The sequence below is a fragment of the Tyto alba genome, unplaced genomic scaffold (genome assembly GCF_018691265.1).
Source record: "Tyto alba isolate M040663 unplaced genomic scaffold, T.alba_DEE_v4.0 Super-Scaffold_40, whole genome shotgun sequence".
In the NCBI taxonomy this organism is placed as follows: Eukaryota; Metazoa; Chordata; class Aves; order Strigiformes; family Tytonidae; genus Tyto; species Tyto alba.
This window is the reverse complement of record NW_024881316.1, coordinates 18,638,978-18,656,836: the sequence shown is the minus strand read 5'-3', so window position 1 is coordinate 18,656,836 and position 17,859 is coordinate 18,638,978. Positions and strand designations below refer to the sequence as shown.

At 39.3% G+C, this 17,859-nt stretch overlaps 1 protein-coding gene across 2 annotated transcripts in view; it reads right to left on the bottom strand.

Annotated features, from left to right (window-relative positions):
• Positions 1–633: 633 nt before the first annotated feature.
• Positions 634–17,859, bottom strand: part of COL9A1 (collagen type IX alpha 1 chain) — a 72,448-nt gene continuing 55,222 nt past the window's right edge. For both annotated transcript variants that reach the window (XM_042803589.1, XM_042803590.1), the window contains 9 exons: positions 17,766–17,837; positions 13,276–13,311; positions 13,124–13,168; positions 11,341–11,373; positions 9,057–9,203; positions 7,972–8,026; positions 5,809–5,997; positions 2,924–3,001; positions 634–1,698 (listed from right to left, as the gene is read on the bottom strand). In XM_042803589.1, the coding sequence (XP_042659523.1) occupies positions 1,514–1,698; positions 2,924–3,001; positions 5,809–5,997; positions 7,972–8,026; positions 9,057–9,203; positions 11,341–11,373; positions 13,124–13,168; positions 13,276–13,311; positions 17,766–17,837 (840 nt within the window). In that variant the 3' untranslated portion in view covers positions 634–1,513. The remainder of the gene's footprint in view (positions 1,699–2,923; positions 3,002–5,808; positions 5,998–7,971; positions 8,027–9,056; positions 9,204–11,340; positions 11,374–13,123; positions 13,169–13,275; positions 13,312–17,765; positions 17,838–17,859) is intronic.

Below are 17,859 nucleotides of genomic sequence, written 5' to 3'. Positions count from 1 at the left end.
ATGTGCAAATGTACTTTCAGTAGGTAGCTTTATCAGACATTTTTCTCACAAGTGATCTCTATTTAGGCATTTTCTGTCAACACATGAGGTGCCAGAGAAGCTGCTCATAGATGCAGCTAGAACATCAGGTTTAGCCTGGAGAAGACTTATCTATGGTGGTTTTTAGTAGTTCCTTTTAGAGTATATATTACACCAGTACTTTTCCCTTTAGTGTTGTCTCATCCATTACACGCAAAACACATAGCTCCATTGATCGCGTTATTTATTTATGTTCTCACAGGGCATATAAGTCAACTATTTTGAACATAAACAGACAATTAAGGGTTAGGAAAAAAAATTGATGCTTAAAGCAAGTGTGTGAAATTTTGTATTTGAGAATTTGGATGGCTGAGAGCAAAATTAAAGGAAACATCATAGGATGATTTCATTGTTGTCTTTGAGAGAGAATATGCTTCAGAGAAGGTAAAGTCAAAACCACAAATAGTTTAATTTATACAGAGAGAAACAAAATATCCACATTGCACATTTTCCTCAAAAAAATGAGTTTATCTAAAAAAGGCAACTTGGGATGCCTCATGGCTGTCTTCTGGCTGTTCTGTTTATCGATGTAACCATACATACAAAACCACAGAGTGGGTTAAAATACTATTTATTTGGGTTTTGTACAACCACAGATATTACTTCAAAATCTGTCATCTCTACTATAAAACTTCTATATTTCTGGGACTTAAAATTCCCGAGACAGTGGCTTCTAGCCTTTTATTTTAATTTCACATAGAAGGAGGCAAGCTGGAATAGGCTTCAGATGAAATTATGAATGCAACACAAATTGGAGTGGAATATGAAGTGGTTATTCCACATGGCTTATTCATGAGAACCCAGGGATCATGCCTTTACAGAGATTAAAAGTGTAAGATCTGTCAGGGGTGGCAGGTTTTTGTAAGAACAGCCTCTTAACTGTGCTTCTGCAATTGAACTGAAGAGCTGAGGGAGATTTAGCATGTATCCTGTATAGCATATACGTACAATGAAATGACTGTGCATGAAGGGATGTAGTTTGCTCAGGAGCGCTCTGGGATTTATTTTATAAGCATAAAAGAATAGCTACAACGGAAGTAAATAAACTGTTCCTTTTTTATTTGATGGCTGAAGACATGTTATTTCACTGTACATCATACATAGGAATTAAGTAGGGGAGGAGGAGAAATCACAGAAACTCTTTATTAAAAATAAAATAAAATAAAATAGACACGTGCCTTTTTTTTCCCCCCGCAATGGGAGAAAGAGCCAGAAGGCATCACCTGTGTATTTCTGTAAGCACCATTGTTCCAACTTGTGTTGCCAAGTACGCCTTTAGAAAGAACGTACAACCACTCTGTTAAAAATGCCTTACTGAAACCTTGGGCGAAAGGTTTCTCCTTGTCTGTATTTCTCCTTCATTCCTTATTTTTTCTCAGCTGTCTGTGCAGGAAGTGAATTGATGCCGACATTTTGTGGCATTTGCGTTGCCCGTTCATGGCCCTTTCATGTTCTTATCAACTCTCTGTCCAGCCTGCACTCTGCAAGATGACGGCTCGCAGTACCCAGGAGGGCCAGGAGGGCCAGGAGGACCAGGAACCCCAGGCTGACCGGCCACCCCAGTGAGACCTCGTGCACCATCACGGCCTTCCCTGCCGTAGCTGGGTTTGCCTGGTTCACCTGGAAAAGTGGATGCAGGTTTAAAAATCGGCAGCATACGACTCGCTTAGTATACATGGAGTTTTACTGAACATCCTGCTCTTAAAAGCTGTATGAAGATGGCTTTTTACTGCTCTCGGTGGCTTCTCCAGAGAGGTGCCTACTTAGCGGGACGGTTCTCCTCTGACAGACAACCAGGCTGTGTTTACGCACCTACAGCACTGAAATTTCCTTCCCAATCCTCTCCAGTTATACTGGAGTGGATCTGCTGCTATAAAAAGCCAGGCTGCATGACTGACAGCAGCACTGCAGACAACCCTGCCGGCGATGCGCGGGCGGGTGGAGACGCTACTCACTACTTCAGTTACATTAGTGCTCTGGAAAGAGCCATATCAAGAATTTATTTTTATTCTCCACTCAGATATGTTGGGGAAATAGATGCATAGACTAGAACTGCTGAGCACTGAAGTATCTTTTTTAGCTCTAAATCTACAGTGAAGGGATGAAATATAGTGATTTTAGTAAGCCTCTTCCAATGATAAATTTCTAAAGGCAACTCGGAGTTGCACAGACGTCCTAGGTATCAGTATGTACTCAACCGATTATTTTTTTTTCCTTCTTTTTACAATGATAACAAGTTTGAGTAGTTTCTGTCTCTATAGACACACAGTAATGTGTTGTAGATTGATAGTGAAAGTAACATCTTTATTTTCATTCACTGGCCACTGGAGGGCGGTTGTGCTGCATTGATCGCAAGAATCTGTCCTGATTCCCTGTAACGTAACCCTGCAATTAACTACCACAAAAATTATTGTACTTTGAATGTCTTAAATGAGGAATGGAGATTTTGAGGACTGCTGTGGCTGCCACTGAGATAATCTGGCTTTTCTGACTTTTCTTGCTTGTTTTATATTATATATATATATTTATATATAAAAAAAAAAAAAAAAAAAGAATCAATTTTATATTTCCCTGTGTGTCTGTGTGTGTGATTCCCGCTTTTTTTTAATACTTTGTATACATTTTTCCTAATCTTTCTACACTGAGATAAAGGAGGTGGCACCTCTATAGTAAAAGAGCAGATTTACGACTGTATCATCACCTATGAAGTAAAAATTCTGAAGTACTGTTATTTGGAAGTTTATTGCTTAATGGACACCTTTTACCTTTTCAAGGCAGCTTGAGGTATCAGTTCTGAATAAAGTTTTACTACCTCTCTTTTTTATCTTCACCCTTTTTTATTTACCTGGAAGACCTCTTGGTCCAGGGTAACCTTTCAGTCCTCTGCCTGGAAATCCTCTTTCTCCTCTTTCTCCTGGTTCACCTAAAGCAAATTCGTAAAACATTAGTTACAGCCTGCTTGGAGTATCACTTTCTGTAAGTTCCCTCCCAGAGAGGAATGGCTAATAAGCAGAGAATTCAGGTGGCTGTATATATTCTTATCATCTTTGAATGATGTCTTGACACATGTTCTTGTAAGAGGTTTGGGCTTTGTTTGGGTATTTTTCCCCCCAATTCAGTTGTACTCAGAAATAGACACATTGGAGAAAACAAAACAAAACAACAAAAAAAAAAAAATAAACAAAAACAAACACCTGGAGTTGGACAGTAAGTACCACGGGAAATATGCCATAGCCTATATAACAAAAATAAACCAAATTCATAGACCTACACAGGCTATTTTTGAATACAGACTGCAGGTAGTGGCCAAGGGCTTTTGCAAGACCATGTGAACTCAGCAGAGACGTAAAAATTCTCAAGTGCTGGTCCTTGAGACAGCCAGTGTAGAGAAGAAAAGAGATGCTGCCTTGCACACATTACAGTATTCTGTTGACATCCACATAAGACTCTCATAAAAGTAAAACCAAGAACTTTGGTCTCATATACTGGTGGGCACCCAGTTTTTCTTCAAACTCATGCTGCTCCAAACAAAAAGCATCTTGGCAAGAGAAGGCTTTTTTGTTGTTTTGGTTGTAAAGTTCAAATTCTGTTCACTGTGTATATTTCATAAAAGTACATGTATCTACCACTCATAAATACTCTGTGTAAGCTCTTGCTTTTTTTTTTTTTTTTTCCTGCAAGTCAAAAGTTACACCTAGTGTCTGAGTGAGCTTTATTTTATACTTCCCTACTTCCTTGCACTGCAGTGAGGAGAGTTAGAATAGACTGTTAGGTTTGTCTAGGCTTGCCTAGAAATGGCACAGCAGAAAATGAGAAAGCTATGTAAAGGAACACAAGTCAGTATGAAAGTCCAGATTGCAATAAAAGATGCACACAGGGTACTAGAGGAGGAATCTTATCTCTACACTTCAGACTGCCTAGTCAACGTGGAGACTGAGCCTGTCTTTGTAAACGCAGCTACCAGAAGCACCGCTGTCAGGTTACCCGTATATGCTCCTGCTGTTTCCAGCTACTGAACACTTGGGAACAGTGTTTACTGCTGGTTACCCCAAACTTCTCCAACTTCTTATTTCTGTTGCTGCCCTCCTTCACTACCCCAGATTGCTCATTAAAGTCACTATAATCTCCTTCCTTGAGCCACATCTTCTTGACTGTTGTTGACGCTTTATCTTCTGCTCTAGCTCAAGATAACACATTCTTGTATTTCTATCAGCTCTTTATCGTGACCTCCTAAACCATTCTCAACATCCTCCTCCTTTTCCCTTTTATCACATGTTCTAGACACCCTTTTCTGCTCACTCCAATCTCAGACAACTCCCCAAATGGGTGGGGAAAGTCAGTTCATCCCTGTGACCTCTGTGGAACTCTGGTAACTACCCGGAATTCCAAGTGAAGCACTGAGGTTTTTCCAGGTTGCCTGCCATGTGCCATCATGATAGTTCTTGCACATGACAGCATCCACCACTTCTCTTGTACCTCTAATCGTATTTCATGGTTTACTGTAAGGTAACTTGGAATTTGATGACAATTATGATAGGAAACAAAGCATCTTGCTTGTTTGGAGTTTTTTTAATGCTCTGTAGATTTTTTTTTTTTTTTTTAATATTAACACAGTGGAGCCTGCTGTGTGCTGAATCAAATTCAGCATATCCGAACACCTTTGTATCTCCATTGTTTGTTGCTTCTGAGCATACAGATGACATTACATCAAATGAAAATGGTAGCAGAGCTCCAGCAATAACACTATCAAGGTTTGCTTTGTTTGTGTTCTATTCCTTCTTTCAAAGGTTCTCCCAATTTTACTTTTAAATAAAGCTTGAGATGAAAGTAAACACCCTAATCCAGTGACAGACCAGCTTTGTGCAGAAATACAATTTTTAAATAAAACCTTCCTTCAAGAAAACAAATCAAAATCACAGCTGAATAGAAACTAATACATACAGAGTGGTCATAAGACGTCACAGAAAATTCTACTGTATAATCCCTTGGAGGAGTGCAAAACCTCTCAGTTGGGAACAAAAGAGAATAATTTAGATCAAAGATTTTTTTGTAAAGTACAAGGTAAGTCAATTGTATTATAGATTTGTCCTTTCCAAAGAATCAATAGATTGTGGTATATGGTGCAGTGATGTTAAATGGCTCAAGTATTATACCCAAATAAGAGGCAGATTGTTATCAGTCACTTGTGAGAAATTGGATAGATTTAGAAAAGTAAGCTAGAGATTAGCAAGTGAATCTGACTGTTTACTTTAGTTTTTGGGACCGCAAGTGCTGCAAAGTGAGGTCCACAACCAGACTGAGTGGAGGAAAGAGAGAATCACTACTGGAACTTTTCAGCATATAAAAAGCACAAACCTCAGAAGTCTGTGAGATGGAGAATTAGTATTTGGAATCTGACTCAGTTGCTTACTTCTAGTTCAAGCCAGATGCCTGTTCTTTCTCATAATGTATAAGTGATTTAATGACAAAAAACAGATTTATAAACAAGTCTTGCTGAGGCCAGACTGATGTGACCTTTAATCACTGGGGCAACTGAGGCAAGAGTTACACGAAACAGCTTAGGTTCCTAATTCAGGATCTTTTTGATCTTCATGTGTGTACAATGTACCTCCACAACCTGTAATCCAAAGGAAAAAAAAAAACAAAACAAAACAAAAACAAACAAAAAAAAAAGGGCACACAAATAAATGGAACAGTCAACAACTGAAAGCCCGTTACAGAATTTCTTACCTTTAGGACCTTTGCGACCGATCTCACCGGGGGGGCCTTTAAGGCCAGGCAAGCCGCGGGGCCCAAGCTGTCCAGGGAAGCCATTTTCGCCAGCAGGCCCTGGGGCACCTGGTGGTCCCGGTCGGCCAGGCAGACCTGGGGCACCGAATTCTGGCCTCCTGAGACTGGCTGCCAGCTGAGCTAGTTGTTCTGCAGTGAACAGGAGGATAGAATTAAGCAGCAAGTAGACCTGAATGGAGAGATTTCCATGTTCACTGAAGAAGAACATGTATTCTCTGCTACAAAAATGGACAGATTACAGTATAGCACAGCACCTTCCTTATGTACAATGCTGTTTACAAAGTTGATTACACAGATATTTTCTTAGTACTACCAGTGGCAAACTGCATAGGCACACTGTGAAGCTGATCGCTCTGAAGCCTGCATCTTAAAATTGTAATGTTTGCAGACTGAAATGACTCAAATGTATATGTTTTTTTAGAAATGTCCTTATAAATTTCTGTATCATTTAAAATATAACCATGTAGTAAGAAAACTTATGCAATTGCTGTCTCTTAATAGTAAGAAAGAGCAAATCTCTCCATTACTCCTTGCTAATCCTGTCAAGATCCATCTTTGCAAGAAGAAACAGCTGAAAGGCACAAAGGCAGTCATCTAGGCTGGCCTGGTAAGTGCAGACCTTCTTTTTCAGAGGAAAGAAACCCTCAGCTTGGTGCTCATGAGCTGAAGTTTGATAAATAATTGGACAGTTTATGTTGATCTTTTCTTAATGTAAATCAGCAGGTGTTTTGCTCTTCATTAGGCACAGGATCAGCTTGCCATTCCTTGGAATGGTCTAAGCTAGCTATTCCCTTTTCCTCATTCTCATTTCAGGCCACTGCTGTAACAGCTCAAAAGCAGGACTCTCCTTCCTTAACGTTTCTGTTCTAGACTTCAACCAAGCACGCCTTAGAAATCATTTTCTCTGAATACAGCCACACACAACTCCATATGACGTTTGCTATAAAGTCTGCATGACTTGGCAAGAGTTGTGTCCACAACCAATAAATATTAAGAAGATGGAGGGAGAGGAGTTTGGGTAGGATCCAAAATAAAGTCGGAACTATAGCCACCATATATATGAGGACGACTAGGGATAGCACTCTGCAGGCAAAGCCTACTGAGAAGCTGAACTTCAGTTAGTTGACACTGACAACTACAGGGGCTCTCAAGGGGCATGCAATGAAGACAGTCTAGATTTTTTTCCCATACCCTTTTCTTCACTGCTAATTCTGGTGGTTATGAATAAATCCAAGCATCATATCTGATTTCACTAGAATCCTCCTCAATATTAGTGTCTTTCAATAGGCTACTTTAAAAGGCATTTCTAGCTTATTTATAGAAAATAAATTAAAAAAAAAATACCCTGTTGGGCAGTATCAAGAACAGTGATGATTACCGAGAATTTTTAGATTAAATCATGAGCTACAATATCATTCTGGTAAACTCTTAACATTACAAAGGCATAATATCCCCAAGGGCATCTTCAATAGCAAGTACCAAAAAGTCTCTTTTGTGCTTACAGGGTGACATAAATTTTTAAAGTCAGTGAATCCCATGCACCCAACTGTATTAGAAAAGCTCCAGATTTCTGTATGTGTCAAGAAGAACTAAGTAAATACAATTAGGGTTTTGAGTATCTGCCTATTGCTTTCATTTTACAGTATGTTATCTCTAGACAGCCTCACTCCACACTTTTTTTTTTTTAACCTATTTTCACATAATTTGTCTGCAGTAATCTAATAGATCATGAGCACAAATGGCAAAACAAGCTTTCAGTGAAGCTGTGTACTTTTATATATGTAAATATAGCAAGTGATTTGTGAGCAAAATATATGTATTTTATAAACACACTCTGGTCTTTGGCCTAGTCACTACAGTAACAGTGTGGAATCAACAGGTTGTTCAATGAGGCTGCAAAGTATATATAAATAAGGGACTTCTTTCTCATATCCTCTCATATTGTGTCCACATTAACATGTGGGAAGATTTTCTGCCAGGTCTGCTGCTGAGGCCACACTATTTGTTCTGGATAAGAGCAGGAAAATCTTGGTTGCCTCCACAGCAGTAGATTATCCTGATTTAAATGCACATGAAACATCAAATACTTTTTAGCATATTTACCTTGCATGACTCTCATGCAAACCTGCTTAATGTGTTGATCAGTTGGTTCTTTTCCCTAGGATTAAAAAAAATAAGAGTTTAAAAACCAGTTGATATCACAATACATTTTATAATTGTGACGGAAGCAAAAAATACTGGGCAGTTGTCATGGATTAACCCCAGCTGGCAACTAAGCACCACACAGCCACCTTCTCACTGCTCCTCAGTGGGATGGGAGAGAGAACTGGAAGGGTAAAAGTGAGAAAACTCATGGGTTGGGATAGAAACAGTTGTTGATTGTTTTTATTTCTTTTCATTTATTATCAATAATAAAAAATGGTAAGGAAAAGGGGAAAAAATAGCAGAGAGAAAAATAAGATCTAAGAAAGACAAGTGATGCAAATGAAAACAATTGCTCACCACCGACCAACCGATGCCCAGCCAGTCCCCAAGCAGTGCCCCCCCCACCCTTCCCTCTGGTTTTATTGCTGAGCATGACATCATACGGTGTGGGATATCCCTTTGGTCATTTGGGGTCAGCTGTCCCAGTTGTGTCCCCTCCCAATTTCTTGTCTACCTTCAACCTACTCACAAGAGGGGCAGCGTGAGGAGCAGAAAAGGCCTTGATGCTGTGTAAGCCCTGCTCAGCAGCAACTAAAACATCAGTGTGTTATCAATCAACACTGTTTTCAGCACAGATCCAAAACATAGCCCCATACTGGCCACTATGAAGAAATTTAACTCTATCCCAGTCAGAATCAGTACACCAGTCAACAAAAGGTGTTCCAGCCCCTGCAAATTCAACTATTCCAGCTGAAGGTAGGTACTACGTGTGATACATCCATGTATCAAACAGGGTTACACACACACTACAAGAGTGGGATGGGCATAAGAAAATGGAACTCAAAGCTGAGGACACAAGGACTTAATTGTATACAAACCCAAGATTTCTCTGGTGTACAAATGTTGTGAGGCACAGTATATTTCAAACTCTATCGTGGCACTTGGGTTTTGCATGCGTACGCATATCCTGATGCAGAAAAAGGAGTGGTGTGACTGACAGGTAGGTGTTCAAAAGATACCAGTTACATTAAACCAGCACTTACCGCTGGACCTTGGCTGCCAGGCAGACCTGGGGCACCCTGTTCACCCTGCAAGCCTCGCGGGCCAGGTGAGCCTCGTGGCCCTTCCATGCCAGGCAGACCCCGACTTCCCTCAGGCCCACGGGAACCAGGCTCTCCAGGATTACCAACCTGACAACGAAAGAGAAGAATTTCAGTGGACTGCTATACTAGTGTTAGACTCATCCTGACATACCAAAATGGTGACAGGAGCTATTTGCAAATGCAAAGTAATGAATGCTGGGATGTAGAGATGTTGAACAGCTCCTTTTTAAATAAGCGACTAGAGTCAGAGTCAGTGATTGTGTGATTTATAAGCTTAAAAAGAGGCTTGTATTCCTCACTTAAAGGGGAGAAGTGGAAAAATAAGATATTCTGTCAAAAGAGGCAAATCAGCATCCATAGTGACATGAGCACAGCATTCATTTTTCTCAGGAAACAGATCTACAATACTTGGTTTCTACTTCTGCCCTCGTGCATGTCACATGCAACTTCTCTAGACATAAAGCACTCCTTAAGTTACAGAAATTCCAGCTCTCTGATTGTTACAAATGCCTTTCATGCACTTTTGTAGAAAATACCACGGTATGCGCCTGTATTGTCCAGCCCCAGGCTGCTTGGGAACACATGTTTTTGCTTTGTTTACATTTGTCATATCCAGAGCTCACTGCACACAGGTTCTAGTGCCTACACTTGAGTTTGCTGGCATATGGGAGGGAACATCCTCACACAAACTGATGTTGACAAACTTCCTGAACAGCTGCAGTGCCAGCTTATTTCACTCAGGGAAGGGGTAGGATGATCTATTTTACTGGTATAAGCATCCTGACCCCCTGAGGAATGAAAGGATTGATATGGCTACATCAGTATATCCACTTAAGTACATTTAGTAAATAAAGCTATAGCTTCTGCTCCAGTAAATCTTATAAAAGTGGTTAAATGTCATGCAGAGTGAGACCTATGCCAACAGGCACCTCTGAGTTACTTTCAATACTTGTTATTTTACTACTACTAATCAATAGTAGGACTGAGAAAGAAAAAGAACACCCAGAAACCAAACAAGCCCCAAAAAACACAGAAAAACCTAAAATAAGTAGAAAAAAAATCCTATGTACTTAAGGGTTCCAAAATTTACTGGGGAAAAAAAAATTAACACCCTCTGAAAGCGATGCTGAAGAACAAATTACACAACGGTGGTATCTGTTAAATCCACAAGATGGAGCCATTTCGGTTCCATCTATGCTGCATCTTGGACAGCTAATTGCTGTCCCTGTCAGAAGCAAACCCAAAGAACATGCTTCAGTATTAGGACGACAGCAAAATTCCCTTCGTGGCCTATACAGCCAGGAAGCCATCATTCCTTTCTTGCCCAGCCTGGTGAGTTATCACGTTCCCTGATGGATTACTCATCCCTGTGTATGTACTCACTAGGATGACTCTAGGGTCTCATCAAGAGAAGGGGATTTTAAAAATCTGAGGGTATAAAACTATGGATTTCTCCTCTACTCTACCTCTTCCTCATGTCCTTCTTGTAAGATCTTGATCAAGAGTAAACATCTCTAGCTTGCACTTGCTTAGCCCCAAAGTCACACAGGCCAGTGAGAACATAAGCATAGTTTACTACTGTCAGCCTCAGTTCCCTGTAGGCAAAACTGTTGATATGTTAGTATCACAGCCCTAACTGTCAGTTTCTGTAACAATCCGACTCTTCAGAGATCTTGAAGTAAAAGAATGCATTCAGCTCTCAAATCCTTTTTCTTATGTGACATACAAGCTCCTGCTCACCTTGTACATCAAAGCTATCATTTTGTTACTTAAAAAAAAAAAAAAAAAAGGAATCTGCGCCATAAATACTTCTGCTTTCACAGACATCACAGTCCTGCTGCCAGCTTTTTCACAGTGTAAAGATTACAGGCGGCACACAGCCACTGCACTGAGCCTCCTTTCTATACAACACCTAGTGTACAAAGAGTGCATTCATTTCCTTAAAAAAAAATAGAAAAAAAAAGTTGGCCAGAAAACCACTGCTGAATGATGCTTCTCTTTTATAGAGCTTAGAATTCAGGACATTAATTCCTTTCCAAAGCTAATTCATTTTAAAATTAACTGTATTCAAAATTTAAACAGAAGATATGCTGTTGGAATTCATTCAATTTAACTGTGACAAAGAGCTCAGCTCATTATTTGTATTTTCTTTCTTAAATCAGAAAGCCATCTATCTGATCTACTAGATCTCTGTATTTTTCTAACTGCAATTCATTATACTTACAGCTCCCTTTGCTCCTGGTAATCCCATATCACCCTAAGCAAAAGTAAGACAAACTATATTAAAAGAGAGTATCGATTATCACAGACATTACCAATGCAGTAAACTTCACAAGATTTTTTTCACTATAAAAAAAAAGTTCAGATAGTTGATTTACACAAAATTGCACTCGAATTACAATTAATTTGGAAATAAAACTCAAATTTCAGATTTTTTTTTCAAAATTGCATTCTCAAAAACATTTCTGTGAGGTGTAAATAAGAAAGCATGTTTATTATAATTGCCTTTGTATTGCTTATCTTAGAATTAGACACATTAGAATTTTACTCTAACCTCTCAAACCACAGTTACGGCACAGGACAATCTTAGATAGTAGATTGCTTGGAAACCTTTAGAGAAAGCATTATTTAATCAGGATTTTCTAGTTTTACAGAATTATGGATATTTTACAGCGTTAGCCCTGACAAATCTGCAACAGAAACCAGGGAATTGTCTACCCAATATGCTGTTAAGAAGTGAAATCCCTAGAAGTTCCTGTCACCAGCAACCTGGCTCCCAGCTGGAACAACCCTAAGATCCATCTATTGCTTGACTGAGAACAGCAGTTCCACTATTCAGAAGTTTTTAGCTTTTCCTCTGAATTGGGAAAAAAAAAATGTTTCAAAATCTTGCAATCACTTATGAAATAGATCAACTCTCATTCTTTGGTGTTTTCACATAACTCTTGGAGAGATTTTTGAAAACTGTATTTTCCCAGTTCCTAAATGTCATTGGTGAAAGGTCAGAAAGGCCACTGTGTTAATGAATATGCCATAAGTGAAACAGAAATAACAACTGTTAGTGGTTTAAAAACAGACTAAGTGGCAGCACACTTAAACAACCCGTAGTATTGCTTCCTGGGAACCTGTGTAGTGGTGGTAAAGCTGAATTACTGGACATCAGGCTCACTAGGGCTGTTAATTATCTTTAAAAGCCTTTCAGAATTGCACAGTGTAGGAAAAAAAGTGCTAATTTCCAGCACATGACCTGGCTACTGTTTTTTAAATGGAGAACAGTTTACTTCCTTTTGAGAGATCAAGTTCTGGCTTTGCTTGATGGGGCCCCGTAGGAGCTGCTGTACCAGCACATTTCTCTTTCTGTAGGAAAATAAATCCTCTTTACCCAAGAGCACATGACCCAGGCATTACCCATGTGAATCCACAACATGCCACGCTCCTGCAGTATATACATATATATACTTCTCAGCAATATCACAGTGCCACAGCCTCCTCCCAGACCATTCTCCCTCTCCCTAACAGCCAATTGCTGCATCTTCTTTCCAAATATATAAGCAATACAAAGTATTTCCATCAAGAATGAATTATTAAGTATATTTATTATCTGTGCTCCTGTTTCACCTGAATTAAATTACCTCCTCATCCTCACTGCCTCAAACACCAAGAATTCATGTGTGTGTGTATGCATATATATATAGTTACACATAAATTCTTAGTGTATCTCTACATACGTATGTGTGTGCGCATATATATGTATACACACACGCCCTTCAAGGCAGCCTGTACCATTTTTTACTCCTAACAGAACAGGAGTATTTCAGAGTGCTTTCAAAACAGCATAAATGGCATGTCCAGGGTAATAGAACTGCTGTGCTCTGCAATGCCCAGCTAGCATAAAACTGAAATGTGACTTTCAATGATCAAACTATATGCTTGAAGCATTCCAACAATACTTTAACATTTTATGACAACAAAATATTAGATCAGATGAAGAGAAAATAATGCCTTACTAAGTCACCCTTTTCTCCTCCATCTCCTTCTGCTCCAGGTGCACCCTACATCAAAAAAAGACATACCATCAGTCTTTAGATTTAGTTAACGTAATATACTGCAGCATATGGTAGTGTGACTTGAAAGTACCATGATCTCTAACACAACTTACTTGCTCACCCTTAGGTCCTGGTTCACCCACAGAACCCTAAAAGGTTAAAGATTAAAAAAAAAAATAAAAATAAAAATTTCAGAATTTGAAACTGCAGGTACAAAAGCACACTAAATTATTTTCAGTCCTCCCCACCATCTAGCATTAATGCAAGAGACCTTTAAAGCTGAGCATTTTTAAGAATTACAATGAAGGCACTTAAATTGTGCTATATAATTAAGTTGACAGACTGAAGGCAAGTAATAGCATGGAACATATAATCCACTGCCACACGGGATGGTACAGATTCTGACTGTCAAACAGTGATCTCCCCTTTACATGGCAGATGCTTTTGCAGGTGCTAAAACTCTACTCTGCAAATTGGTTAGAAGCTGTAAGTAAAAAAATCCAGTAAATGTATCACTTTTTCCAGCCCTATTAAGTATCCCATATTGCTGTAGGCCGTATCAGCCCTGATAATGTAGGATAAGCACAGAGAGAGACATTCACAAGTTCAGTCACAGTCTCGTCTTGCTTGTTGTTTAACTTTAAATGTTTTTTAGCAGAACCCTCTAGAACTTTGATCATTACGGTCAGAGCTGAGTGGTTTGTATACTAAAGTTAATATTCCTTTTTTTAAAAAATAATATTATTCATCTTAGCATCCTGTAACAAAGCATACCTGTGTGGACAGGCAGGAAGCAAAGAGGAATAAATTAATGACCTGATTAATTTCAAACCTAGGTAATTTGTTTCTATAGTAAAAATATTTCATTTGTAGAAAAGTGTATTATTTAAGAAAAATCTCAGTATCTGTGTTCTGTTAGAAAACCAGTCATACCATCCTTAAATGTTCTTTGCAGTCTGTGCACATTCAAACTTATACATTCCAAAAGAACTATAACTGAATAATTTTTTTTTTCTAAAACAGGCGGAGATACAGCTTTTTCTCTCCCACTTCAGAGATCCATTTAATTCACATATCATACAGGCACACAAACCAGTGTAACATCTACAATTTAATGAATTCAGATTTGTTCTCCTCTTCCTGAGGACGAAGAGCCAATACTAAATTATCCACAAAGCTAAGCAGTGGAAATCACAGACCTATTTAACATTCTGACTTTGTCAAACAACGCTGAAACTGAAGTGTTCCCAAACTGTGCCTTACTAAGGTTTTCCAATTACTCACATAAAAAGACATTGATTTCCAACCTAACATCATGTTGGGGGTTCTTTTTCCCCACTTACCCTTCCTTAGAGCAACAAAACTGACAATAGATAAGGTTGAGATGGGAGAAGTTTTTGGTTTTGTGAAACTTGGCTTGTAATATTTGTATTAGCAAACATAAAAATCACAGCTGAAACTATCTGAATCTATTCTGCATTGACTACCAAAATTTCAAGAGGGACAATAGGGTAAGATGTCAAAATATGAAAATATCTACTTTTTTGACATATTGCTTATCTATTTGTAAAAATCCCTCTCAAACCATGCCCAGGAATTTTTTGTGAAACAGCCAGTCAGCATCAGCCAAAACTCTACCGGGGCTACACTAACTATTTAACAGTATAAAGGATGATGTTCCAGTGCCAAGGTGTGGGTCTTGGCCTGGTGCTGTTCAATTTACTGAGACAGCACCAGAGTATCAGAAAGCAATTCCAAATCTGTGAATCAGAAACAGTGTAAGTGGTGAACACTGGGGTTTGGCCATTATCTGTAATATATCTGCATAACCACTGTAAGATTCACTGAACCGTGATCCACTGTTGTAACATTGTTTTGGATTGCTATCTCTGCTATGATAGGTCAGGTGCATCCATCAACACTAGTCTGGCCAAACTGGTAGCAGCCTGGCTAGGGCTCCAAAGGAGGTAAAGGCCTAGGCCATTACCAGGCCAAGAACTTCTCTACTTCCAACCCGTTCTCCGAAAACCCACACAGAAACAGGGCGACTGGGTGAGCACTGACGCATATGGGCTTGGAAACTGGAACACCGAACATGCCATTAGCACATGAATAGCAGTGGTTCCTTCCAAGACTCATTTGTCAGGGAACAAAGTTGTGGGTACAAGGTGTCGCACACCTACCTTTTCCATCGCACATAATTTGACTACGAGCCAACCACTTTATTCCATAAATATGATGGCCTGGGTGAGCCTTTTTTGAGCTCTCCCTGCTAAGCAGTTGGCTGCACAGCGGCGGTTTCCCTAGAGCTGGGACACCTCTCAAAATTACTGCTTGAGGCTGAGAGACCCCTTACTAGCTGCAGATCTTTGGTAAGTGACTGATGTTGCATATAACCTTGCATTATAACGCACTAAGATTTTATATTGGTAACTTTGATTTCGTGTTGGTAACATTGAATCGTTATTAAATCCTCTGCAGTAAGTAAGAGAGTGAACCTTGCCACTGAACTTTGTTAAGTGTCACTTTTACATCATATTTCAATGAAGCCACTTTTGCTGATACCTTTGGCAGTGGTTCTTTAAGCAGTCAAAATTGCCCACATGTGACAAGGTGCCAACAGACAGTACCTAATATCTAACAGCTTTGGTATCAAGAATGACTACTGAAATATGTTTTTTTCTGAATTCTACTTGGCTTCTGCTTGCTATTTACATCATCTCTTATGGATATATGAGCTTCACAACAGAACTTTATACGATCTCTATGCACAAAACCATGAACTTTTGAAATCAGGAAGGGAAGAAAGGTTAGTTTAGTCTAGAACTCACTGATAGCAGTGGTTGACCCAAAGACTAGGGTTAACAGGCTACAGAGATACCTATTTCCATGCCCTGACTGGGATGTTTGACTCTGTATAAGACAGATGCAGTTGCAAGTCGAACAGGGAAAAGAAAGGATAGAGTGGCACAATGCTCCCAGGTTTGTGACTAGGAATACATACTACAGATCAGTGCTACTGGGAAAGCCTCAGCCATGTTAAGCCTGCCCCAGAAAATTCACTCCAGCCTCTATGCAACTGAAGAAAAAAAATTAATCAAGGATACAAGTGGACACTTGTCTTAAAACAGGAAAGCTAAAAAGTAATCACAGGATGAGATAATTGCTAGCATAGATTTTTGAACTTTAAGGTATTTGCACAGGGCATTAAACTGACCCTAAGATTAAAAATAAGCTCCAGGAAAAAGATACTGTCATCTGCCAGTTAGATAAACAGAAACCTCCTGGCTGTAGCCTGAATCTCAGTGGGTCTGTTTACAGCATCTACATTCTGCTCTTATCCTAGAGGTCCAGACCCTTTATATGGTAAATGAGCAAAACCAGGCCTATTTGGAGGGAGATTGTCAGCACTGAAACAAATGCTAGTTATTTTCCTTCCAGATTTGCTTCCTCGGGTACGTTCAATCTCCCTCTGGAGAAGTCTGAAGTATGAATCATTATCAATCTAATAGAAAGAAAGTGGTTTATGTCAATAGTTACATTTGACTAGAAACATGTTCCTGATATCAGCATTAAAACACACCAAACAACCCCAAAAACCACACACGTGAAAAAACACCTCAACAACAACAAAGACTTAGAAACTTGCTCTTAAGTACCTGAGCAGCTTTTTAAAATGGCCAAAAACAACTCCAAGCCCTATATAGCCTCCCTGTGATGTATACTGGGAGCACAGAAGGGGGCAGGATTCCTCTGTTCAATTAAACACATCTACAGTAGTGATACGTATGTCTAACAGTCCCATACTTTCTTGATTGTCAAAGGAAGGTAGGAGGCACTTCACAACTGTAATTCATTTAATACCGAAGTAGATGTCTCAAGTAAGGATGAAACAGAGTGTAGAACTGACTATTTCTTTAAAAAAGATGTCTGAAGTTTGGTGAGTGAATTCCACCCTGTGTAGCCCCCTATAAGCAAGAGAAGATAAGGAATATTTGTGGTTTATATATAATGTCTTCACTGCCATTTATTCAGGAAAGCAAGATGCCTTCTGTGCCTATTTGAGATCCCTAGGGCCCAGTTCTTCCCTCCTAACAAAATACTAGAAGAGGTACCTAAATCCTGCAATTGTCTATGTATACATAGGTATGCATAGCAATGCATAGTACGCATTAGCCTGTGCCTTTCCATAGCAGGTCCTAAGATGTATGTAAATAGCATTGTATCTACTGTAGACCAAGGCTGAAGCTCCAAAGCTTTTTAGTGACCAGAAACCCCGACTTACAATTCCAGATCTGGCTGAGTCAATGACTTGCAATATGATTTAGGCCTTTAAATGATTCAAACTCCAAAAAAGGGAAATATTTACACCAGTAATCTTATTTCAGCCCCCTAAGAAATACTGTCAAATCTTTTCCTGTATGTTTTATGAGCTACAAGTAGTTAATGGGCACCTAGAGCACCGCTTTCAAGCCGTTAACAGATCTACATACAAAACAAGAGACCAGACACTAATTCATGTAAAAACTAAAAACAGTGATGAGATTATTGTATTTACTCCTGATGTCAAACTGCAGTCTGTGTGTATAAGTGCATTTCTTACCCGGTCACCCTTACCACCAGGTAGGCCTGGAGGACCTGGCAGTCCAGGAAGTCCAATATCACCCTGTGGACCCTGTGAAAATAAGTCAAGGATG